Genomic DNA, 25,011 nt, shown 5'->3' with positions numbered 1-25,011 from the left:
TCTGTGTCCCAAGAGTGTTGCAGTCTAGTAGTATGAGGACAATGATAAGCAAGAGGTGACTACATTTGCTATAATGAAGGGCACGGTGACAGTCAGAGGGATGAGAGACGTTGACTTGGACCAGAGCAGTGTTCTTCAGCCTCAGCACTGCTGACATTTGGGGCCAGACAGTTCTGTGTTATGGAGGTGGTCCCGTCCATGGTAGGACCAGCTGTTCCTGACCTGCAGGTTCCAGTAGCCCCTCTCCCACACTCATGACAACCATACGTGTCTCTCAACGTTGTCCAGTGCCCCTTGTGGGGCAAAATCATTCCTAGTTGAGAGTCACTGGGCCAGTGGAAATGAAAGTGGAAAGATTATGATGTGTTTTAGAGGTGGAATCGACAGGTCTCACGGGTAGATTGGATCTGGGGAAGTGAGGTGAGATCATGGGGCATCTAGAGTTCTGTTGGGCTGTGATGAGTGTAGGGTGCCTGCTGGACCCGCAGTGGAGATGCCAAGCCAGCGTGCGAATGTGCTGTTCGGGGGTTGAGCAGAGGGGCGGGTGAAAGGCCTGGGGCTGAGAGCTGCTTCCCTGGGTGCATAGAAGTGGGGCACAGATGAACTGGCATCCCAGCACCCAGTGGGAGGGTCTGGGAAGCAGACTGAATCAGATTTTGAGGTGGTAGCCTGTGTCCAATTTTTTAAGATAACCAGAGTAAACATCCCCCGTTGTCCCAGTGAGAGCATCCAAAAGGAAGTTTCCTGGGCAAGCAGAAAATACATGATTTTAGGGAATTCGCTTCCAGTGGTTAGAACTCAGCGCTTTCATTGCCGGGAACCAGGTCCAGTCCCTGGATGAGGAACTAAGAATCCCACAGGTTGTGCCACGTGGCTAATTAAAAAAAAAAAAAAGATAAACTAAAGTCTATGTGTAGTATTCATTCTGTCAGTTTGTCTGGACACAACACTATACACGAATGATAGAAAATAACATAGTGGTTTCAAAAATACTGCAGTTTTCCTCCTCTCACAGTCTACAGAATGTCTCTGTTTGTGCCCCTCACGTACGTGTGTGGGTCCTGGAGCCACGTGCTGCCCCTCTGACACGGCTTCCAGACCATGGCGTCCCTGTTTCTGTCCAAGCTGCTCAGGAGGCAGCCCCACTGAACTGGTAGATCACACTGTAAATGAGTATGTTTTCCCTGTAGAAGTATACCTGTCATCTCCGCAGTGTTAACTACTTACCCCGTTTCTTTTTTTTCTTAAACTGAGTTTTAATAGTTGACATGTAGCATTATCTTAGTTTCAAGTGCACAGCATAATGGTTTGGTATTTGTACACATTGCAAAATGATCCACACAGTAAGGCTTGTTAACATTTGTCACCATACATTGTTAAAATTTTTTTTTTCTTTTTTTTTTTTCCCCTGTGATAAGGACTTTTAAGATCCACCCTCTTGGCAGCTTTCAAAAATGCAGTATATATATTGTTAACTGTGGTCCCCATGCTGTACTTTACATCCCCATGGTTTATTTACTTTGTAACTTGGAGTATGTCCTTCTTTAAAGATACGTTTTGTTTACTTATTTGGCTGTGCCAGGCCTTAGTTGTGGCATGCACGATCTTTAGCTGTGACGTGTGGGATCTAGTTCCCCGACGAGGGATCGGACCCAGGGCCCCTGCTCTGGGAGCACGAAGTCCTAGCCACTGGACCCCCAGGGAAGTTTGTTGTTTTTGATCCTCTTCACCCGTTTTGCTTACCTTCCCCCCCACAGCCCGCCCCTTTCCCCAGCAGCCGCTCGTCTGTTCTCCTTGTCTGTGAGCTTGAGTTTGTTCCTTTGTTTTTTGGTTTTCACATATAAATGAGATCGTTTGGTATAATGTCCTCAGGGTCCATCCTTGTTACAGGTGGCAAGATAACCGTCCTTTTTTTATGACTGAATAGTATTCGTGTGTGTGTGTGTGTGTGTGTGTACATACACACTGATGGACACTTAGGCTGTGTCCTTATCTTGGCTGTTGTAAACAGTGCTCCAGTGAACAAGGGGATGCATGTATCTTTCCAAATTAGTGTTTTTGTTTCCTTCCAGTGAATGAATATACAGAAGTAGAATTGTTGGAATCATATGGTAATTCTATTTTTTTTTTTTTTTGAGGAATCTCCATACTGATTTCCATGATGGCTGCACCAATTTACGGTCCCACCTATGGTGCACAAGGGTTCTCTTTTCTCCACATCCTCAGCAGCACTAGTTATTGTCTTTTTGATGATAACCATGCTGTCAGGTGTGAGGCGATACCTTACTGTGGTTTTGGTTTGCATTTCCCTGATGACGAGTAATGTTGAGCACCTTTACCTGTTGCCTATTTGTATGTCTTTTCCGGAAAACTGTACTCAGATCCTCTGACCGGTTTTTAAGCAGATGACTTGGGGGTTTTTTTGGTGCGTTTCATGAGTTCTTCATATAATTTGGATATTAATCCCTGATCAGGTATATGATTACAAGTATTTTCTTCCATCCCGTAGATTGCCTTTTCATTTTGTGGACGATTCTTCTGCTGTGCAGAAGCTTTTTAGTTTGCTGTAGTTCCACCTGCTAATTTTTATTTTCATTGGCTTTGTTTTTTCCGAGATCCTTGTCAAGCAACTTATATGATTTCTTCTAGAAGTTTCATGGTTTCAGATCTTATATTCAATTCTTTAATCCATTTTGAGTTTATTTTTGTGCACAGTATAAGATAGTAGTCTAGTTTCATTCTTTCGCCTGTGGTGAATTTTTTTATAATGCTTCAGAGTATCTCTGCAATGGTTATGCACTGCTTTCCCATTTCTAAGAGATAGAAACATAGAAGTGGATGAGAGAAAGCTCTGCTCAATGTGGAAAAGCCTACAAGATATTTTAAAACAGGGATCAGCAAACTATGGCCCACGGGCCAAATCAGCTCACCACTTGGCTTTTGTAAGTAAAGTTTTGTTGGAACACAGCTACATCTGTTTATTTCCCTATTGTCTGTGGCTGCTTCTGTGCTGTGATAGTAGCATTGAGTAGTTTTGACGGAGACTGGTCCAGACTAAAAATCTAAAAATACTCTCTGGCTTTTTCCACAAAAAAATTGCTAATTCCTGAAATAAAACATTAACACTGAGGGGACTTCCCTGGTGTTCCATTGGTTAAGACTTCACCTTCCAATGCAGGGGGTGTGGGCTCAGTCCTGGTTGGGCAGCTAAGATCCCAAGTGCCTCATTGTCCAAAACCCAAAACATGAAATGGAAGCAGTGTTGTAATAAATTGAATACTTTTCAAATGGTCTACATCAAAAAATCTTAAAAAAAAAGAAAAAAGAAAAACATAAACTTTGAGTCAGGTAGATCTGGGTTCTATTCTTGGGTCTGATACTTCCTGGCTGTGTGATTTGGGGCCAATTACTCAGTCTCTCTGGGCTTCAGTTTCCTGCCTTATAAAATGGCAATATCATGGGGTTTCACAAGGTAAAAGGAAGTAGTGCCTGAGTATTCAGAATGGTATCTGATACATAGTAACTAAGCACCCATTGACTGTTAGCTGCTCTTATCATTGTTCTCATGGGTAACATTGTTCTCACATGCTTTTCTTTGTAATGGCATTTTCTTTCTGTCACAGGCATTGATAAGTTCAAGCATTTTGCTTTCCTGGAGGGGAGGAGAAATAAGGGACCAGGTGGAGCCCCACTTGAAGCTTCGGTTTCTGTCTCCTTTTTCAGGTCTCACGTACCTCGATGACCTGCTGCCCAAATTGTGGGCGTTTATCTGTGAGCTGGGGCCCCACGGAGGGCTGAAGCTCTTCCTGGAGTGCCTCAACAATGACACGGAGGAGTCTAAGCAGCTTCTGGCCATGCTGATGCTGTTCTGTGACTGTTCCCGGCACCTCATCACGTAGGTTGACCGTTGTGGGACTGAGTTCCTTTCCCCGAACGTGGGGTGGAGAGACCCAATTACAGTGTCAGCAAGGAAGCCATTGCTGATGGGATTACCTCGAGCACTCGGACCCATCCTTAGAAGGAGCAGACGAGACGGTTAACAAAGTGGGGGGCTTGTAGCAGATAGTCAGCATTTGTTAGCTCCCATCCTCTACAGGAGAGCCGGGCCACTACCGCTCGATGTGGGCTTTGGGGTCCCCTGGAGCTGGGTTCAGGCCACACCTTGGCTATTTACTCACTGGGCTAAGTAGTTACCCGGAAAAATTCCAGAGCCAGGGTGCAGAAGGTGGCCCAGCCACTGGCTGAGACACCCTGGGCCAGGGAGGAAGGGCCTCTGCCTCTCTGGGCCTCAGTTTCCTGAGCTCTAGTTGGGAATTCGTAGCACCTCTTGGCCGTGTGGCAAGGCAGAGGAGATCAGTGTTCAGCATAGTCCTGGCACAGGAAGAGGTCAGGATGTGCTGGTGGTTCTTGTCAAGCTGACCCTGGGCAAGTTGCTCAACCTTTCTGAGCCTCAGGTTCCTCAACAGTAGAATGGAAAACAGTATTACCAAGCTGATAGGGAGCGAATGAGACAAGGAATGGCAAGGAGTTAGTACAGTGCCTGGCACGGCAGGAAATTAACAAATGTGAGCCCCTTGCACTTCCTTTTTCTTTAAGCATATGTGTCTACTTGAGTATTTCGTATTTTTTGAAAACTTCACTTTTTCCACAAAAGATTAGTAAAGAATTGTAAGATGGAATGGACCTCAGGCAATTGCACACGGATCTAGGAGGCGTTGGCAGATGAGTATTAGGGACACGTAGGTGGCAGATTGGGTAAGAGTCATGTAGGGAGGGCTCAGAGAGTAGTTAGAGGCGAGAGCAGGGGTTTGCAGCTGCTGGAGAGACACCCTTAATTGCCAGGCCAAGGGTGACCCAGGAGTGACGGCTGTCCTCCCACCCACTCCAGCCCTGAGCAGCTCCCAGAGCAGCTCCCAGACACCGCAAAGCGAGACTAGAGCAGCTCGCGGGGCTTTTTAGCTAAACTGCGTCGCGTGGCTCATTCATCTATATGGTCTTTCAGACACTTAGTCGTTCACCTTCAGATGCTTACCAGGTGCCTCCTAAGTGCCCCTAGTGTCTGCCACAGACGCAGGCTAAGAGTCTGCTACTTCCGCCTGTAGACACAGGCTCATCGTCAGGATCCCTTGGTAATTCAAACATGAGTTGTGCTCAGGTGTCACAGTCAGGTCCTTAGGAACACGGAAAGTGTAGAGTAGAGCGTGTTGTACCTTTCCTTTCTCAGTTGTATCTTTTCAGCTTTCTACTACAGACAGTTTCAAATCAATTGAAAGTGGAAAGAACGGTATGAACCTTCACATACCATATCGGTCACCAGCTTCAGTAGTTATCAACTCACGGCCACTCTTGCTTCGTCTCTACCCCCAACCCCCTCTCCCACAGATCATCTTATCTGTAAAGTTTATTGACAAGTTAGAGCTTATTTCTTAACATTGTTTTGTCCAATGCAAGCTATAGATCTCTCCTTTTTCAGTGGGGAACTGTGAGTAACTTTCTGTCTGATGTAGGATCCTCGATGACATTGAAGTTTATGAAGAACAGATTTCATTCAAACTGGAAGAGCTGGTCACCATCTCCTCTTTTCTGAACTCCTTTGTGTTTAAGATGATCTGGGATGGAATCGTAGGTAAGGTAAAGATGTCAGTCCTCTTTCACTCTACACTACACCCTGGGAGTCCAGAGTCTAGAACATCAATTGATTCTTAGCCTTGTCCATCAGAGTTAATTAGAAAAATGCACCTCCATTCACGTAATTAGAAGTTTTATTTCTCCAGTCTCTGTGATCCCTTAACATAGTAGTGTGGTTGTGGAAGTCAGTCTGCCAGGAAGCCTTCAGGGTTTACGTGTGTATGTAGGATTGTTGTTGTTTAGTCACCAAGTTGTGTCCAGCTCTTTGTGACCCCCATAGACTGTAGCCTGCCAGGCTCCTCCGTCCCAGACAAGAATACTGGAGTGGGTAGCCATTCTCTTTTCCAGAGGATCTTCCCAACCGAGGGACTGAACCCACGTCTGCTGCATTGCAGGCAGATTCTTTACCACTGTGCACCATTATTCATGATTAATTTTGCCCTGAATCTCCTTTTGATTCTTTGAGTTGATCTCCACGAAGGTAAAACATGTGCCTGCTCACACTTAAGTTAGAGTGTACCTCCTGAGACAGTTCCAGTCGTTCAGCACTGAACTCCTAAAGATCCTTTAGATGGCATCCAAGTGGGAAACAGCACGCGTGATTGTGTCTGAGCTATTCCTGGGTCCCACAGTTCCTTAGAGTGTACCCACGGAGCCTCTTAATCCTCTTGGTTCCATATCACATTCAGCCTGAGGGAAATGACGTCCTTGGGACTCAAGGATGACGAAAGGAGACACAGCTGTCCTCCCACCCACTCCAGTCCTGAGCAGCTCCCAGACCGTGGCTCTCCCCATTATTCACCCCACAGAGAACGCCAAGGGCGAGACCTTGGAGTTGTTCCAGTCCGTCCACGGGTGGCTGATGGTGCTGTATGAGCGGGACTGTCGGCGGCGCTTCGCGCCCGAGGACCACTGGCTGCGAAAGTGAGCGCCGGGTTTGTTGGGGAGGCAGGTTACGGAGGCCAGGGTCCCTCCATTACACTGGTCGCCTGAGTGCTCAGCACATCGTGTTTTAGGGCCAAGAAAACTTGGTCCTTCATCTTTATCCTGTCCTTTCATCTGCATGTGTCCCTGTAAAGCACCTGTCAGGACAGGCCACTGCCCAGTCGCTTCTGTTAGGACCCAGTTACACTCAGCGTGATGAGAGCTCATTCATGGCCACAGAGCCAGATCACGTTTAGCAGGTACTTCAAATGCAAACTGGAAAGAAATGGGTTCTTTTCAGCCAAACTAAGCAACAGGTTACGATCATTAAAGGACGGTTTTTTCCCGGCAGGATTAGTGGAATAAAAATACCCGCAGCCGGTTTGTTAGGGAGTGGGGTAGAGGAAGTGCTCTCGCAACAACTAAAAGTAAGATCACATCTGCCTTTTTTTTTTTTTAAATCAAGCAGATCAGCTCTCACATAATGCCACAAGTTGTGCCACTAGAGTAGGGACTGGTAGACTTTTCTGTATAGGGCCACACAGTAGGTAATTTAGGCTTTGCACACCAGTGTCTGTTGCCCCTACTGAGTGCTGCCATCGTAGTGCAGAAGCAGCTGGAGAGAGTACCTGAAGCCTGGGCATGACCATGTTCCGTGAAAGCTTGATTTATAAAAAGTGGGCAGCAGGCTGGATTTGGCCCATCGGCCGTAGCTGGGCAACCCTATCTGGAGGATGGTACTCATGCTCTTAATCCCAAACCCGTGTCTTTGCTCTGCAGGGATCTCAAGCCCAGCGTGCTCTTCCAGGAACTTGACAAGGACAGAAAGCGGGCCCAGCTGATCCTGCAGTACATCCCACATGTCATTCCTCACAAAAACGTAAGTTGCCCTCGAAGCCGGGCTCCTCACACCACCGTGGGTCCTGACTGTCCATTTTCGTCGCAGCAGTTGATCAGACATGGATAAAAGCAATCGTTCAGTCAACGCAGGTGCCACTGGGCGTTCACTCTGTGCCAGGCACCATGCCAAGTGTTGGGGGGTGCAGTGTGAACTGGCTGTTCAGGTCTTGTGGTGTGGACGCGGCAGGAGCCCAGGGCAGGGGCTCAGGAGGGCGCTCCATGGGCAGAAGTGGACAGTGCTTACAGGCCCAGGGCAAGGGAGACTTCAGTGCCAGTGGAGGGCCAGGTGGAGTCTAGAGCTGGAGCCAAGGAGGTCTGTAGGAGCTGGAGCAGGAAGAGCCTGGGGAACCAAGAGCAGCAGCTTGGATTTTGTCAACAGCCATTGGAGAGTTTTTAGCTCTGGAGGCACCTGGTCAAAGTCTGCTTAGGAAGCTTCCTTCTGGCTGTAGTGTGGAGGACTGGCAAGAGGCAGATGTCATGGTAGCCTGGCCTGGACTCACTCTGGGGCCCTGGGAATAGAAAGACAAGGATGTCAAGAGATTTTGAAGGAGGCCCTATAGAATGATGACATTTGGGGGGAAGGAGTGGAGGGATTCAGAGGATGCTCAGGCTTCTGGCTTGGGTGAGAGGGAGCTGTTCTCAGAGGTGGGGTACAGATGAGGGCGGGACCGGGGGATCGGGGAGCAGGGGATGGGTCTGCGACCCCTCAGTGCCAGCGGACATGGGGGTCTGGGGCTAGAAGAGCTCCATTGGTGGGCTGGAGGTGGACTCAGCAAACGGACGACACGCGCAGCTCCTCACTGCATTCATGGACGAGGACGAGGTGGTCAGGGAGCCAGGGGCCCTGAGGCCTGGGGGTAGGGAGCAGCCCCCCTTCCCAGGAGGTGGTTTTGGCTGCTCCTTTTTCTGTCACAGCCGTACATACTTACTTCCGAGCGCTCACAGAGTGATCAGTGAAGCGTGTCAGCCTCCCCTCGTGCCTAGTTATCCATTATTACCACTGATGTTGTTCTTACAGTGTTTGTATTTAACAGTGCTCTTCACTTTGGGGAGATTTCCATTTTTCAAAAAAACAGCTATGATTGGAGCAGTCATTTATACATTCTGCTGACATGATTTGAGTGTGCTATTATAGGGTGGGGTCAAAGGTAATGTGCTCCTAAGGGAGCCTGTCAGAATCTTGAGAATGCAAGAGGCTTCTTTTTATTTATTTTTAATTTTTTAAACTTTTTATTTTCTGTTGGAATATAGCTGACTGACCACATTGTGAGGGTTTCAGGTGGACAGCAAAGGGACTCAGCCATACCCATCCACGTGTACATTCTCCCGAGAGGGTCTTTTTTAAATGATGGTTGATGGAGAAGGCAATGGCACCCCACTCCAGTACTCTTGCCTGGAGAATCCCATGGACGGAGGAGCCTGGTGGGCTACAGTCCATGGGGTCGCAAAAAGTTGGACACGACTGAGCGACTTCACTTTCATGGCTGACTCATGTTGAGGTTTGACAGAAAACAGCAAAATTCTGTAAAGCAATTATCCTTCAATAAAAAGTAATTTTAAAAACTAAATAAATAAATGATGCTTGAGAAATATTACTCTAGGACTGCAGTGTGCTTGAGAACACAGAGGAGGCGGATAGAAAGGTCAGGGGCTTTTATACAGTGGGATCATTGAAAATGTTTTCTGCCAGTGAAAGAAATTCTGTGAAATGTTTTTTTAAATTCACGCTATTGATTTCCTCTAGAGCAGGCACGGTTATATAAAGCAGCCTCTGTAACTCGTGCTGCTGTTGGATTTTTACAGTGAATTATTGACTGAACATGGAGAATGGTTTTCGCTCAGACTATTCTTAGCCAGGCGCTGGCTGCAGCCAGACCACTCCTTCGGGACCCTTTCTCCCTTGGCACGGATTCAGCTATCTCTATAATCCCCAGGAGCAAGTAGAGGAATGTTCACTCTTCTCAAAAGGCACTTCCTTCCCTAGTGCACATCAAAGCGTCGCGTTCTGGGGGCCTCTCCAACGCTTAAATTTCGTTCATTTTGGAGTGCGTTTTCTGGGATCCTCCACTGTTGACCCCGTTTCCGGTCTCACCTTTGCTCATTTCAGAGAGTTCTCCTGTTCCGAAGTATGGTGACCAAGGAGAAAGAGACACTGGGGCTTGTGGAAACCAGCTCGGCCTCCCCGCACGTCACCCACATCACCATCCGCCGGTCCCGGATGCTGGAGGTGAGGAGCTTGTCGATGAGTGTGCTCAGCCGCAGGGCTTCTGTTTCCAGTGGATGACCCCTGAATGGTTCTGACCACTGCTTGACCTGATGACCCTGAAGCCAGGGCTCTGGGAGCAGGAGACGCCCATTCGTCCTGCCAGATAGCCTGAAGACTGCTTAATTAGACATGCCCTCAGTGCTGGAGACCCCCTGCACAGCGATTCCCTCCCTTTCCCCCAGGAAGTGAGAACAGCCTCTCCTCTACAGCGAGGACAGACAGGCTCAGGTCTGTGCTGACTCCATTGTCCCAGCAGGCAGTCTGTCCCAACACCCAGCCATGAGTGTGGAAGCTGGAGTGCTGGGCGCTAAGTTCCTGAGCTGTCCTGGGAAACCCGTCCATCACAGGACCCCAAGTTCTCTGTGGACATAAACTTAGGAGGTGCACATGAAGTGGCCCACCTTCGCCGGACCTAGCGTCCAGGGTTCCCACCACACAGCAACTTGATGTGACTTAAAAATAGGTGCCTGCCCTCGGAAGACTCGCCTCCCTATGTCAGGAAGTTGTCCTCGTATGTTTTGTTGGAACAAGACCCTGGAACGTGATCATCCTGAATGCAGGCACCTGCAGTGTCTATGTTGCGCCTGCCAGCCGCTCCCCCAGGTTGCGTAGTGCACAGCCTGCCCATCTGTGCTGCTGCGCGTTTGGTGACTGAGCCCCATGTCCCTGCTCCCAGGAGTGGCTCGGCCTGTTGGTTTGCCCACGCTTGCTCTTTGGACTTCCACCCACTGCACTCCGGCCACAGTTCCTCATCAGCACGTTCTATAGGACAGCAGGACAGTCACGCGACCCCAGGTCAGCACAGGGCCACATTGCCAGCCGCCAGCACCAGGCATCCACGGCGGCCCTTCCTCCCCACCTGTTTGCATTCCTGCCTTGGGCTGTTTGCGCCTCGTTTGTCCCTCCTAGAGTACTTGTTTGAGTTTTCTGACCACTGGTGATGGACGCTGACGTCTGCTGGAGAGAGACAGCGTGTGGTAAACAGACGATTTTGACAGTCATGGGCGGAGGAGCCTGGGGGGCTGCAGTCCATGGGGTCACTAAGAGTCGGACACGACTGAGCGACTTCACTTTAACTTTTCACTTTCATGCATTGGAGAAGGAAATGGCAACCCACTCCAGTGTTCTTTCCTGGAGAATCCCAGGGATGGGGGAGCCTGGTGGGCTGCCATCTATGGGGTCGCACAGAGTCGGACATGACTGAAGTGACTTAGCAGCAGCAGCAGCAGCAAAAGTAGAGATAAGAAATATAAGTCACGGGGATAAGTAACACTGGCTGACATTGTCTCAGTGCAGGTACATTTTTTTGCCTGCCAAACAGATAGAAATATCCCCTTCCCCTGTTCTTTCCTGTTTTTGTTGGAGCCCAGCCCTTGGACCAACCCCACGAGTGCCTGGATGAGTGACAGCTGACAACCAGCCTCAGTGTTGGGGCACAGGAAAGGGTCGGCAGGTGGAGAACACGTGCCCCTGAAAGAGGCCGCCTGCATGTTGCCTTGTGGAGATTCAGGCTCCGTAATGCTCTGACTTTTTAAGAGAAGACTCAAATTTTAGGGTTTTGAAGCCCACAGATCCTTGTGCTATGAACTAGTCAGTTTTTGTAAACCATCTGGAAGGTCGGCAGTCTTCCGGGGACCTTTCTGCCAACTAAACTCAACCCGCGGGCCACCAGAGTGTTCAGCCTCAAGGGAGAGAAAGCCCGATTGTGTTCTAGGAACTCGATTCTCCAGCACTTTCTTCTTTGGGCCTGGATGCACCTCTCCTGTCAGACTCCTCCATCCCGCCGCCCGTCATACCCACTCTGATGTGGCCAGCATGACGGGGCGTCTGGGTGGTGGAAGCTGGTGTCTCGTGAGAGTGACAGAATCCCCACCGCCCGCCTCAGATGTCCCTGGGAGAGTCACCCGCTTACCCCCGCCTGCTCTTTTCAGCACATTCCCCAGGGGCATCAAAGAAGGGAGGGCTGTCAGGATTTTAGGCAAAGTCCATTTTCCTCTTTTAAGCTCCTATGGGATAGATCATGTCATTAAGTTGAACCCTGGTGTTCATATTGAACCGGGAAGGGGAAGGGGTCATTGACTCAGTTACCTCAGTTCTCAAGACTCAGTGGTTCAGGTCATTAGAACTCGGGAGCCCAGTGACCTTTGCTTGGCTTGGACACAAGAGGGCATCAGCAAGCTGATACTCACCCACTGATCTCCTGGGCATTTATTCTGTCCCCTTTTTTATAGTTTGTACTGAAGGTGAGGCTTGTGTAGGAGGTTTCCAGTTAACAGTCTAAAGTCCTGCAGGAAGGCCTCCCCTCACAGGGGTGAATGGGGGCCAGATGCCAGCATTTCAGAACTAGAAGGGACTGTAGACACACCGTCGTCTGCCTCACCCCATCAGAGGCCAGACTGAGGCCAGAGGAGCTCAGTGATAGCGCTGGGCGTGGAAGCCGGTGCTCCTGTCCCCACGCCTCACCTCCCTGCTCCCCTCACCTCCCCGCTCTGTGCAGGGCACAGATGGACTCTCGAGAGGGGGCAGTGGGGTGCAGTAGGAGGTGTGTCAGAAGAGGCAGCGAATTCCTCTCTGCAGTATTTCGGAAGGAGGCTAACGTGGGGCTGGTCCATGAAAATTGAGCTTTGAGTCCAGCACACACTCCTGGCGCACCGGCCATGCACTTGGCCACTTGCTGAGGGCTTACACAGGGACCATCTTGTTGCGTCTGTGTGTCACTGACGCACCTCCTAACTCGCTCTGAGTTAGGCAGGCATGTTTAGTGCAGGGTGGAGAACCTGCCTTTCCTGCGGGGCCTGTTAGGATTCTCCCCGTCCCCTACTCAGTGCCAAGATCATTATCTTATGCTTAGGCGGAGTGACTTAAAAGCCCCGGCAGCTGCATGGTGACTTCCTGTTTTTTGCTTCTTTTCATCCAACTTAATGGTTTTCACATTTCACAGGCATAAAAAGTCCTTTTCAGGACCGTGCGCTCAAAATCGAGTTCTTGTTCCTTCAGGGGACTTCAGAGGTAATTTTTCTTCCTTGCTCGCTCACTTTGGAGCCTACCTCCTGAGTAAGACGGGGGCCCTCATGACCCAGTCCTTTGGGTCAGGAGGTGAGCACAGGGGAGACGTAGTCGGCAGGAAGGGCTCCTCAGAGCAGGTCCGGCTGTACCAGCCTGTGTGCTTGGTGACAGGGCGGCAGGTGGGCCGGCGAGCGGGCAAGCAGGCACCGTGGAGAGGGCCTGTCTGGCGTCCGCAGGGCATCTGAGAGCACAGCACTGGTGACTGAGGGTGAGGGGTATGTTGGGGGGCCAGTGCACAAGAGGACGGATGTGGCAACTGATTCGTAACCTGTTCTGGGACAGTATCTGAAGACACAGGTTTGTCCCTGGTTAAGCTGTGGGGCTTCTCACGCCAGGCCAAAGGACTACCCCCTGGGCCCTGTCCTGTTCCGAGCACTCTGAAATGAAAGCCTAAGCAACTTGCCCGTCAGTGCCCACATGCCAGGAATCCATTCAATGACAGGATCATGCATCAGGAAGACCTCAGCAGATCAGAACCAAGAGAGAGACTGAGCATGGCGATTTATCTAGCAGGAGGACACAGACGTCACATCCTAGGTTCACATCGGGCACAGGGATACGTGTCCAGTGGCTCCGTCTCGGGCGTGGACTGCAAGCCGGAGGTGCTGAGGCTCCCCCTCCCACTGCCCCTGCCCTCCCCCAGGCCCAGCATCACCCCTGCACCCATCTCCCCACTTCCCACCAGCGCTCGGCTTTGCTTCCAAAAGAAAATCTTCCTAAGACGAAAGCCAGCCATGTCACTCTGCCTAAACCCTTCTGTGGCTCCCCAGCGCTCTCAGGTTCTAACCTAAACTTCTCAGCAGGACTCACAGCCTCTCCTGATCTGGGCAGAGGTACCAGGAGTTGAGTGGTGAGGGACTTCTTTTATTTGTCTCCCAGAATTCATCTTGTCTTCGTCTCTCCCATCCTGATGACCGAGAGCTTGTCATCACGCATCTGGTCTAATTTGTCCATCTCACTGCTAGGCACCCTCCCAAGGGCAGTCTCCCCTTGCCCAAGAGTGGTAAAGCCACATCCCCCAAAGTGAATTCCTCTTCTACCAGGCTCTCATCTAGAAGCAGGTGAAAGCCGCTGGCTCTCCTCAAGCCCCCGTGCGTCCTGACACATTTCATAATGCGCCGGGAAGGCTGCACTTGGGGGAGAGGGCACTTTGAGGAGCGAGCCCTGAATTATGCAGGGGCCTTGGGTCCCTAATGGACTGTAATTCTGCCCTTGCAGGACGGCTACGAGCAGCTCCGGCAGCTCTCGCAGCACGCCATGAAGGGCGTCATCCGCGTCAAGTTTGTCAACGACCTCGGGGTGGACGAGGCTGGGATTGATCAAGACGGTGTTTTCAAGGAGTTCTTGGAAGAGATCATCAAGAGAGTGTTCGACCCAGCACTCAATCTGTTCAAGGTATTTAAAGGGCGCGAGCACACGGTGGACGGCAGCCAGACTCAAGGTGACAGATGAAAAGTGGAGGCGTTTCACCTCCCTGCCCCTCCCCATCCTTCTGCCTTGCAGACGACCAGTGGAGACGAGAGACTCTACCCTTCGCCCACGTCCTACATCCATGAGAATTACCTGCAGCTCTTTGAGTTTGTGGGCAAGATGCTGGGGAAGGCAGTGTACGAGGTAAACATCTTAAGGACCATTGAGCTGAAATGGAAAATAAAATGTTGTAAGTACAGAGGGCTTCGTATATGTGGAGGTGACCAGACGCACGTAATGACAGTTACCTGTCATGAAGATCAAGTCAAGGACAGGGACAGGGACCAACACCAACCATGTTCTTGGCAGTGAGGTGGTGGATAAGAGAGCTGGTTACTGGTCGCTGTAGGTAGTAAATGAACTGATACAGGTGAACACCTCCTCTGGTGGCTGGCAGGTCAGGGCTGCCAGCGCCACTGTTACTAGGAGGGAGGGTGTCTGAGCTTCCGCTCCTCGATGTCATGGATTTGGGGTGGTGTGGACTTCCCAGCCACCCTGGGAACCCACCTGGCTCCTGGTCCCCCTCCCCTGAGACCCCCTTCCCCCCCAGCCATCAGAACTGCCTCCAGGTGGTGCTGGGTCCCCAGCCCTTCTGGTCCTGCTCCCCAGGAAGGAAGTAAAGCCACCGCTCCAGCCCATCACCACCTGTCCTCGTGGCCTTGGCAGTGGACTCCAGAGGGGCAGGGAACCGTTCCCCTCTCACCCCAGGGGCTGACCCCTGAGCCACACTCACATCCCACCCCTCACAGAGGCCAGGGAGGCCAGGACACCCTCCAGAGGCACAGCCCGCTGCAGGCCCAGCTGAGAAAGGAGGCCATGTGGGCCAAAAATGCTTTGAGTCTCGAATAATACATCATTCCCCCTGTGTAAACGGCCCCATCCACGGCCTCAATCCCTGCTATGATGATGTCAGGGGCCCCATCTGAGTCCAAGTCCCCTCCAGTCCTCCTCCTACCTGAACTGGTTAGGTGGCCTTCTCTGTGCTTCCGTTTCTACATCTGCAAAATGGTAACGCTTCTCAGTTGATCCCCCTTTTTTAACAAAACAAGCAAAATCCCAAGGCCCCTCCTGGTCGTTTGCCCTTTTTTTTTCTTCAAATGTGTAGCTGTGACGAGACTCAGAAGCATCTGGGCCAGCTGAAGGCATGACTTCCTGGCTTTGTAAATGTCCTCCCCCACTTCCTGGGCCGAGTCTCTGCCTCCTCCCTCTCCAGCAGCAAGGACACCACGGGCCCAGTGAGGAGCGGCCTGTGTTCACTCACTTCCCCCCTCTTGATCCTCAGGACAGGGTGTCGTGGGGTCAGCCTGCCTCTCCCCTCTCTGTCTCCCTGATCCGCACACTCCCAGTCCTGGCTGTGTCCCTGCCTCCCAGCCATTCCCCACAGGAAGTACAGATGCACAGGCCCCTGCCGGGAGCCCTCCCAGGGCTCGGGAGAGAATCCAGGCTCCCGGAGGCTCGTGAGCACTTCCCAGTCGGGCCCTGCTGCCTCCCTGGCCTCCCCGCTCACCCCCTCCCTCACACACCCTCCTGTAGCCAGACCTGCATCCAGCCCTGGAGCACACCTGTGGGCCTTGTACTCAGGGCCTCACGCTCAGCTACCCTTCCTCCTGGAAGTGTTCCCCCACCCTGCTCAGTTAACCCTTGAAGCTGAGGCTCTGCTGGCGCGCATTTACAGATGAGCAAGCTGGTACCCTGTGGCCTGGCAGCTGAGCTGTGTGGCTGCAGAGCCGAGGCCCTCAACCACTGTACCTTGGGGTCCCCACAAGGCACCCGGCGGTGTTGTAAGTGCTAGGGGGCATCGTCGTCCAGAGCGAACATCTCGGCAGTGTTTAGAGGTGTCACTGGGGCCCTCGGAGCCCCCTCTGCAGCCCGAGCTGCCCCGATGAGATCATAAGATAGGGTCCCGGGCAGCAGGTGGCAGCTCCCGCCTCCTCTCTGGCAGGGAATCGTGGTCGACGTGCCCTTTGCGTCCTTCTTCCTGAGCCAGCTGCTCGGGCACCACCACAGCGTCTTCTACAGCTCTGTGGATGAGCTGCCCTCTCTAGACTCGGAGTTCTACAAAAACCTCACATCCATCAAGGTCAGTGTGGAAGGCAGGATGGCCTGGCTGAGTGCCCATAGGGACTCAGGGAAGGGACGCCCACAGGCAGGCTCCAGCTCTGCCTGGCTGCCGTGGGAGGGGCGGGATCGCCTGCCATGGGGAAGTGGCCCACTCCCTAGTTGCGGCAGGCCCTTGTGTCCTGAGCACTTCCTCCCGAGACTGATGCTCACAGCCTCCTTCCTGCAGGGGATGAGGGGCCCCTTCCTCTGCTTCAAGTCTCATGGCAGCCACAGTGGTAGCCGTCCAAGCAGACACCGTCAGAGGAGTGTTAAAGCCGTCAGGGCTGTAGGACTCACCAGCCCCTACGTTGTCCCTTTCTCTGTTGCTTTAGCGGTACGATGGGGACATCGCTGACTTGGGCCTGACGCTGTCATATGATGAGGATGTCATGGGTCAGGTACGTGGGCTTCTCCGGCTGGGCTTTCTGCTCCCTTCCTCCTTTGGCTCCCTGACACCTGCCCTCAGTTCAGTTCAGTCACTCAGTCGTGTCCACCTCTTTGCGACCCCACGGACTACAGCACACCAGGCTTCCCCGATCATCACCAGCTCCCGGAGTTTACTCAAACTCATGTCCATCGAGTCGGTGATGCCGTCCAACCATCTCATCCTCTGGCACCCCTTCTCCCTCCTTCAATCTTTCCCAGCATCATTCGCATCAGGTGGCCAAAGTATTGGAGTTTCAGTTTCAGTATCAGGCCTTCCAATGAATATTCAGGGTTGATTCCCTTTAGGTTTGACTGTTTGGATTTCCTTTCTGTCCAAGGGACTCAAGAGTCTTCTCCAGCACTACAGTTCAAAAGCATCAATTCTTCGGTGCTCAGCTTTCTTTATAGTCCAACTCTCACATCCATACATGACCACTGGAAAAACCATTGCTTTGACTAGACGGACCTTTGTTGGCCAAGTAATGTCTCTGCTTTTTAATATGCTGTCTAGGTTGGTCATAGCTTTTCTTCTAAGGAGCAAGTGTCTTTTATTTTCATGGCTGCAGTCACTATCTGCAGTGATTTTGGAGCCCAAGAAAATAGAGTCTCTCACTGTTTCCATTGTTTCCCCATCTATTTGCCATGAAGTGATGGGACCGGATGCCATGATCTTCATTTTCTGAATGTTGAGTTTTAAGCCAGCTTTTTCGCTCTCCTCTTTCACTTTCATCAAAAGGCTCTTTAGTTCCTCTTCACTTTCTGCCTTAAGGGTGGTTGGTGTCATCTGCGTATCCGAGGTTATTGGTATTTCTCCCAGCAATCTTGATTCCCGCTTGTGCTTCATCCAGCCTGGCGTTTTCCATGATTTATTCTGCATAGAAGTTAAATAAGCAGGGTGACAGTATACAGACTTTACATACTCCTTTCCTTATTTGGAACCAGTCTGGTGTTCCATGTCCGGTTCTAACTGTTGCTTCTTGACCTGCATACAGATTTCTCAAGAGGCAGGTTAGGTGGTCTGATATTCCCATCTCTTGAAGAATTTTCCACAGTTTGTTGTGATCTGCATAGTCAGAGGCTTTTGCGGAGTCAGTAAAGCACAAGTAGATGTTTTTCTGGAACTCTCTTGCTTTTTCGATGATCCAGGGGATGTTGGCAATTTAATCTCTGGTTCCTCTGCCTTTTCTAAATCCAGCTTGAACATTTGGAAGTTCTTGGTTCACATACTATTGAAGCCTGGTTTGGAGAATTTTGAGTATTACTTTGCTAGCGTGTGAGATGAGTGCAGTTGTGCAGTAGTTTGAGCATTCTTTGGCATTGCCTTTCTTTGGGATTGGAATGAAAACTGACCTTTTCCAGTCCTGTGGCCACTGCTGAGTTTTCCAAATTTGCTGGCATGTCAAGTGCAGCACTTTCACAGCATCATCTTTCAGGATTTGAAATAGCTCAACTGGAATTCCATCACCTCCACTAGCTTTGTTTGTAGTGATGCTTTCTAAGGGCCACTTGACTTCACATTCCAGGATGTCTGGCTCTAGGTGAGTGATCAAACCATCATGATTATCTGGGTCATGAAGATCTTTTTTGTACAGTTTTTCTGTGTATTCTTGCCACCTCTTCTTAATATCTTCTGCTTCTGTTAGGTCCATACCATTTCTGTCTTTATTGTGCCCATCTTTGCATGAAATGTTCCCTTGGTATCTCTAATTTTCTTGAAGAGATCTCTATAGTCTTTCCCATTCTGTTATTTTCCTCTATTTCTTTGCATTGATCCCTGAGGAAGGCTTTCTTATCTCTTCTTGCTATTCTTTGGAACTCTGCATTCAAATGGGTATATCTTTCTTTTTCTCATTTGCCTTTAGCTTTTCTTTTCTCAGCTCTTTATAAGGCCTCCTCAGGCAGCCATTTTGCTTTTTTGCATTTCTTTTTCTTGGGGATGGTCTTGATCTCTGTCTCCTGTACAGTGTTACGAACCTCTGTCTATAGTTCATCAGGCACTCTGTCTATCAGATCTAGTCCCTTAAATCTATTTCTTACTTCTACTGTATAATCGAAAGGAATGTAATTTAGGTCATACCTGAATGGTCTAGTAGTTTTCCCTGCTTTGTTCAATTTAAGTCTGAATTTGGCAATAAGGAGTTCATGATCTGAGCCACAGTCAGCTCTCGGTTTTGAGACCTGGCCTACTCTGGTGTTTTCCCCAGGATACCCACAGACTCTGTCTGTGTGTCCTTCTTCTCTGCCTGCCCCACCCCTCTCCCGCACTGCCAGGCAGGAGGGCGCTCGCCTCCTCCCTGCCATGACCCAGCCTGGACCTGCTGGCCTCCCATAGAGACCCTGCTCTACTTCCAGCGCATTTTGGGGTGATACTTGAGGGAACAGTGACTCCCGCTTTTCGTTACCATAGTGAGGATTAGCTGTTCCAGATGGAGGATTTGGACTGGGATGGGGCCGAAGCCTCCCAACAGGAGGGACCTCTAACAGAATCCTGTCCTTATTCCTTCTCAGCACGAAGACAGAGCAGGGAAATAAAGACCCTTGAAGTTATGGTGGCAGAGGGGCTCCCCCTAGACTCGCTCTGTCTTGCTTTCCCCCACAGGGCTCCCGGCCCCTCCACTTGGATCCCTGGACCCCTGCACCAGCCCCAGTGTGCACGTGGTCCGAGGGCTGCCCCGGAGCTCGTAGTATGAGGCCAGCTTCCCAGGGCCTTAGCAGGGTCACTGCGTCTCCCCAAGCTCACTTTCCTCAGCTCAACAGGTGCCGCTTGTCGAGTGAGTCCTTGCTGGGGCCAGCGTCGTGCCTTCACCATACTTTCTAACAGCGCCGCTGTGTCCCGGGGCATGGTCAGCATGCCACCGCTTATTACCCATTTTTTCGTGCCCTTCACTAACATGCTCCCCTCCATGACACCCCGGAGCCTTAATACACACATGTGAACGAGGATGAGAGGAGAAGGAACCTTTGCTGTTGATCAGGCAGGGCCCGCTTGTTGATATTTAGGCCCTGACTTTCTGTGGAAATGATTGTTCCCGCACACCGCTCATCTTCCTCCTGTGATTATTGTGGATGTCAGTGTCGCGCCTTTCGTCTTCGGGAAGCCTTACTTCCTCATTAGAAACCTCTTGAGTAATTGCTCCCCTTCCTTTCCTCCAGCTTGTTTGCCATGAACTGGTTCCTGGAGGGAAGACCATTCCTGTTACAAATGAAAATAAGTGAGTATGGCAATTAAATTTTTAAGGTCACCACTTGAAAAGACTTCATTCTGGCTCTCCAGGCTTTCTTTGATAATTTATTAAGATAGATTGAAGTAGAAAGAGGCCGTAAATATCATAATGGAATTTACTGGTTACAGTTCATAGGCCGAAGTCGTATTAAATTCGATTTGCAGAATAAGAATTGACAATTTGTTTTTTTGCAGTAGCACTTCTAAGGTCAGAGGCACCCAGGCAGCAGTGTTCCTAGGAATTTAATGACGGCTCTAGATGCAGACAGATGGGTTCTGAGCCATTTGGGTGTGCAGCCCTGAACCCAGAGGGCGCAGAGGTGGAAAGACTCCTCGAAGGAGCAGATCATTTTGGAAGGAGGGTGTGTGGCCATGGTATAAAATGCTGTTCTCGAAAAGACAACAGTGATGAACTCAGATGCAGCAGACAGGTCCTCAGTCGTGGGGAGACCCCGAGGCCAGGCAGCCTTGTCCCAGAAAGCAGCCTTTTATGAGTCTATCATCAGTGGTCCCTCAGAGCGCAGCCCTCCAGGCATGTCTGCACCCAGCCCTGCTCTCGCCTGACTGGTCGCAGGACCTGGCACAGGGAGTCGGTATTGGCCCTTCCATCAGTCTGTCAGTCTCCTCCTGTGAGCAGGCCCAGCTGAGCATCTGAACTGCTCATCTGAGCTTCGCTGTCTTCGGTGATGGGTGAGAGCTTAGCCCTGCCCGGTGAGTCACGGGGATCAGATGCACGTCACAGCCGCTGTCCCGAACATCACGTCCCTCTCGGGTTGGATCTGTTAGTCCCCGCGCTCAGGTAGCTTTTATTTATTTAGACTGTCAGTACAGCGGACTGAATCATCACGATTGATTGATTCTCGTCATGCAGTTTTGGCTCTTGGCCTCGGGGCCTTCGTGTGACGACAGCTGAGAAAGATCAGGGACCACAGGGTGGGAGGAAGCTACCTGGGGGTGTCAGAGAGCAAGGTGGGTCCTGAGCCTGCCTACCACGTGCCTGCACCATCCCTCCAGAGGGCTTCACGCAAGAGCACACGCAGAGTATCTTCTGGGATGTCTGGTGCCACAGAGGGCCTTAATCAATGAGAGCAGTGACCCCACCATCGTCACATGTATCCCCCCTCAGGAGGGCCCTGTTTTGCCAGGCATGGCACGGGGGTGATGGTCAGAGCTGTATGTCCAGCAGCCAGTGGAGGTGGGTTGATGCAGTTGGAGTGAGGTTCCTATCCTGCCTGGAAACCTACGTGGAAGGTCATTTCACAAACTCTTCCCTGTTCTTAGCATAAAACCTCAGTAGGTTTTATGAGGGCAAGGGCATTCTGTTTTGCAGGCTCTTTAAAAGGCCTGGCATCACCGGCACCCACTTCTGCGGGGTGAGGCCTGATCTTGCACTTCCTGGGTGTTTGCCAGGGAAGTCTCGCAGGCTCCCTGCCTCTCTTTTGGTAAAAGGAAAACTGTCAATCACCAGCTTCAACGAGCCCACGAAAGGAGTAGCAGTGATAGAAAGTCATATTTAAGTGTATCACATGCAGGCTTTCCAGTGGAAGCTTTTTTTCTTAATGCTTATTTATTTGGGTTGCTGTGTAGGCTTTTCTCTAGTTGTGTCGCCGGGGAACTGCTCTCTGGTTGCAGTATGTGAACTCCGCATTGCGGTGGCATCTCTTGTTACGGAGCACAGGCTTTGGCGCGCTGGCGTCAGTCGTGGCGGCGCACGGGCTCAGTAGTTGTGGCACAGGGGCTAAGCTGCCCCGAGGCAGGTGGGATCCTCCCAGATCAGGGATCGAACCCACATCTCCTACATTGGCCAGTGGATTCTTTACCACTGAGCCACCAGGGAAGCCCCTGGAAGCTTTTTTAAAACAGGAACATTTCCAAGGTCAGTAACTCAGATCTGTGCATCACGGGGTAAATGATTTATTTGGACTGTACGGATTTGGGATGTTGAGAGTTGCACCTGGGCTGGGCTCACATTCTTCCGTCTCTGAGTAACTAGTTTGCTAAATAGTTTACAGTGCTGGCAAGCCTGTAGGAGTGGCTCTCCCCTGGCCTGAGGCGTGGCGTTGTGTCGTGAGCTGCGCCTGAACTAAAAGCAGACCCGGAAGGCCAGCCGCTTGGAACCCTTGTTGGTGCTCCAGCTTCCTCCCTGAGCCTAGTCGTCAGCCAGCCACACGTGGTTAAAACTTTCCGCAGCCCTGCCTTCTCCTGGCCTGGACTCTGTCCAGTCTAGGAAGATTTTGACTGAAGTTTCTTTTCTTTTCTTATTTTATTTATTTGGCTCCATGGGGTCTTAGTTGTAGCACGCGGGATCTTTCGTTGCAGATATGGTATCTAGTTCCCTGACCAGGGATCGAATCCTGGCCCCCTGCACTGGGAGCTTGGAGTCTTAGCCACTGGACCACCAGGGACATCCCCTAAAGTTTCAGCATGAAACAGTTTTTCTCTGGAGAACTGAATAGTATTTAAATGGTTTATGTCCAAGAGGATGAAATGAAATAAAAGTCCCTTTGTACTGAGAAGGGCCCTCTCCTTAGCTGGAGCACGTCTCACTGTGATTCTTGACGGTGGAGTGGTACCCCCTTGTCTGACCTTCTGGCTCTGGGGAGGCGCGCACAAGGTGATGCCCTTGACACTGAGGCTGTCCCGGAGGCCAGCCGTGGGCCGTCCAGGAGAGCTGTCATCCTCGTCGCCGTTGTTCTGGTGAAATGCCCTGGCGCTCCTTGTGTTTGTGTAAGAGACGCTTCAGAGCTGACCGGACTCATCTTCCAGCCCGTCGGCAGCCAGCCGCGCTGCCCCGTTAATTTCTGTTGTTTTCCCCTGTCGGTGACAGAATTAGCTACATCCATCTGATGGCCCACTTTCGAATGCACACGCAAATCAAGAACCAGACAGCTGCCCTCATTAGCGGCTTCCGTTCCATCATCAAGCCTGAGTGGATCCGGATGTTCTCGACCCCTGAGCTGCAGCGACTCATCTCTGGGGACAACGCCGAGATTGATCTGGAAGATCTGAAGTAAGGAGCAAGTGCGGGGGCAAGAGTGAGAGTCTTAGGCCTCCCAGAAAGCACGCTGTTCCTTCACCAGGCTCCTTTTGGAGGGTTCTCAGGGTCCCGCTTCCAGAGGGACTCCACCTCCCTGGTCTTGCCTTCCCTGTGAACTGCTTTGGAAGAAAAGCTCAAAACCCTGTCTCCCTGGAGACTAAGAAGGGGAAACAGAGTCTGAGGCTGGGGTGGGGGAGCTCTCCGAAGTCCTGGAAGACAGATTCAGGGTCTCTGTCAGCTTCTGCTGGGGAGCACCAGGGCCTGCCACACAACACTCTGCCTATTGGGCTTTTGGGACCAGGGGCTATTAAGGCATGAACTTCTGACGTAAGAGCAGTTGGTCGTCATCCAGGCCGGGCAGAGTTCACTGTGCCACTTGTCTGAATTCCATGCCTGCCTGTGTCTGCATGCACCTGGCAGCGTGTGTGACTGAGCCCTTGTCTGCATTGTTTTCAGGAAGCACACAGTGTACTACGGTGGTTTCCATGGGAGCCACAGGGTCATCATCTGGCTCTGGGATATCCTGGCCTCTGACTTCACGCCCGACGAGAGAGCCATGTTTCTGAAGGTAATTTATACGTTACCTCTGCTTTCAAGGGGTCATCATCCCAGAAGCTAATTTTCAGGAGAATCAGTTTTTCCAGGGACTTCCCTCATTATCCAGTGGCTAAGACCCTGTCCTCCCAGTGCAGGGGTCCCGAGTTCGATCCCTGGTCAGGGAACTAGATCTCACATGCCACGACTAAGATCTGCTGCAGCCAAGTAAATAAAAATTTTTAAAAATCACGCCTATTGGAAAAAAAGAGAGAATCAGTCTTTCTAACAGGGTCTCTTGTAAGCCTCAAACAGTCTCTGCCGACCTATAGCACAGCTTGCCCCCCTCTCCTGGAAAGAGGAAAGCAGGTCTCTCCTAAGCACGCACTCGCGCCCCTCACTGCAGGCAAGTTTGTGTGTCTCGGGGGCCTGTGCCCACACCTGCAGTCCCTGGTCCTGGGCTTGCGCTTTTCTGTGGCTGCAGACGCTGAGGAGGGGTTGGGGGCGGCCCCAGAACCTTCCTACAGGAGGGGATGTGCCTTCTTTAGATGTAACGATGGCAGAGCCCCACAGCTGCCCCTGCCCTCCAGTCCTCCTCCCATCCCAGGAGGCTGACCGCGCCTCCCTCCCTGGACCAGCCCTGGCCGGCCATGGGCAGCGGGCCCCAGCAGCCCAAACTGGAAGGGGCACAGACTCTTCCCGTGTCTGTCTCCACATCCTTCAGACGGGTGGAGTCATGCAGTGCCTGAGGCCTGGTTAGAAGGGGTCAGGTTCACAGTGGATTCAGCTCAGGGTGGAAATGCTTATAAACCAGGTCTGTTGCTACAGTCTTTCTGGTGGAAAACACAGGATATTAGGCTAGTAATATATCTTGTCAATAGTTTTTGTAAAAACAGTTTTTGAAGCACGACACACAAACTTTTTGGATGGTCTCAGAAATCTCACTACCATTTATAACATTGTTTAAATGGGAATCTTTATTTCTAAGACCCAAGTGCTCATCTTGCTGGGGAACTTTGGCGCCAGCTTGGCACTCTCAGTAGTAGGCCCCTGGATCCCCTCGAGAAGGGGAGTGTTGCACTGACGTTGGACTGAAGAAAGCAAAGGGATCCTCAGGACTTCCCTGGGCAGGGGTAGCACTTGGATTTCCGGGCAGGTCGATGCCTCTGTCCAGGTAGAACTAATCCTTTATGGAAATGACTCGGGAACCGCCATCTGAAAAATACCAGGAATTGCAGGGCGGCAGCAGGGATACAAGGCTGGCCCCACAGCCCCCCACTGGAGGCGTCCAGTACCTTGGTCCACCCTCAGCATCGCTGGCTCCCAAGGCCAGGTATTGGTCAGCCTGCTGAGAGCTGGTCAGGGGCCAAGCTTACAGGGACAGCCCTGCCACCTGCAGGCATCGTTGCCAGTGTGCCTGACCTGCCAAGTGGGCAG

The 25,011-nt window shown here is 51.2% G+C and overlaps 1 protein-coding gene and 1 long non-coding RNA gene across 3 annotated transcripts in view; one reads left to right on the top strand and one right to left on the bottom strand.

Moving 5' to 3' along the window:
* Positions 1 to 25,011, top strand: part of UBE3B (ubiquitin protein ligase E3B) — a 47,757-nt gene that overhangs the window by 19,266 nt on the left and 3,480 nt on the right. For both annotated transcript variants that reach the window (XM_069557977.1, XM_069557976.1), the window contains exons 15-26: positions 3,724 to 3,895; positions 5,508 to 5,626; positions 6,438 to 6,552; positions 7,333 to 7,432; positions 9,560 to 9,679; positions 14,003 to 14,179; positions 14,288 to 14,398; positions 16,197 to 16,334; positions 16,687 to 16,752; positions 19,934 to 19,992; positions 22,831 to 23,013; positions 23,497 to 23,608. In XM_069557977.1, the coding sequence (XP_069414078.1) occupies positions 3,724 to 3,895; positions 5,508 to 5,626; positions 6,438 to 6,552; positions 7,333 to 7,432; positions 9,560 to 9,679; positions 14,003 to 14,179; positions 14,288 to 14,398; positions 16,197 to 16,334; positions 16,687 to 16,752; positions 19,934 to 19,992; positions 22,831 to 23,013; positions 23,497 to 23,608 (1,472 nt within the window). The remainder of the gene's footprint in view (positions 1 to 3,723; positions 3,896 to 5,507; positions 5,627 to 6,437; positions 6,553 to 7,332; positions 7,433 to 9,559; positions 9,680 to 14,002; positions 14,180 to 14,287; positions 14,399 to 16,196; positions 16,335 to 16,686; positions 16,753 to 19,933; positions 19,993 to 22,830; positions 23,014 to 23,496; positions 23,609 to 25,011) is intronic.
* Positions 13,271 to 15,636, bottom strand: LOC138422684 (uncharacterized). The gene is made up of 2 exons (XR_011249977.1): positions 15,210 to 15,636; positions 13,271 to 14,422 (listed from the first exon to the last, which is right to left on the bottom strand). It is a non-coding gene; the product is annotated as an uncharacterized lncRNA (long non-coding RNA).

This window comes from Ovis canadensis, chromosome 17, assembly GCF_042477335.2.
Source record: "Ovis canadensis isolate MfBH-ARS-UI-01 breed Bighorn chromosome 17, ARS-UI_OviCan_v2, whole genome shotgun sequence".
Classification (NCBI taxonomy): domain Eukaryota; kingdom Metazoa; phylum Chordata; class Mammalia; order Artiodactyla; family Bovidae; genus Ovis; species Ovis canadensis.
Note: the sequence above shows the minus strand (reverse complement) of the source record. Positions and strands in the feature narration are given on the sequence as shown.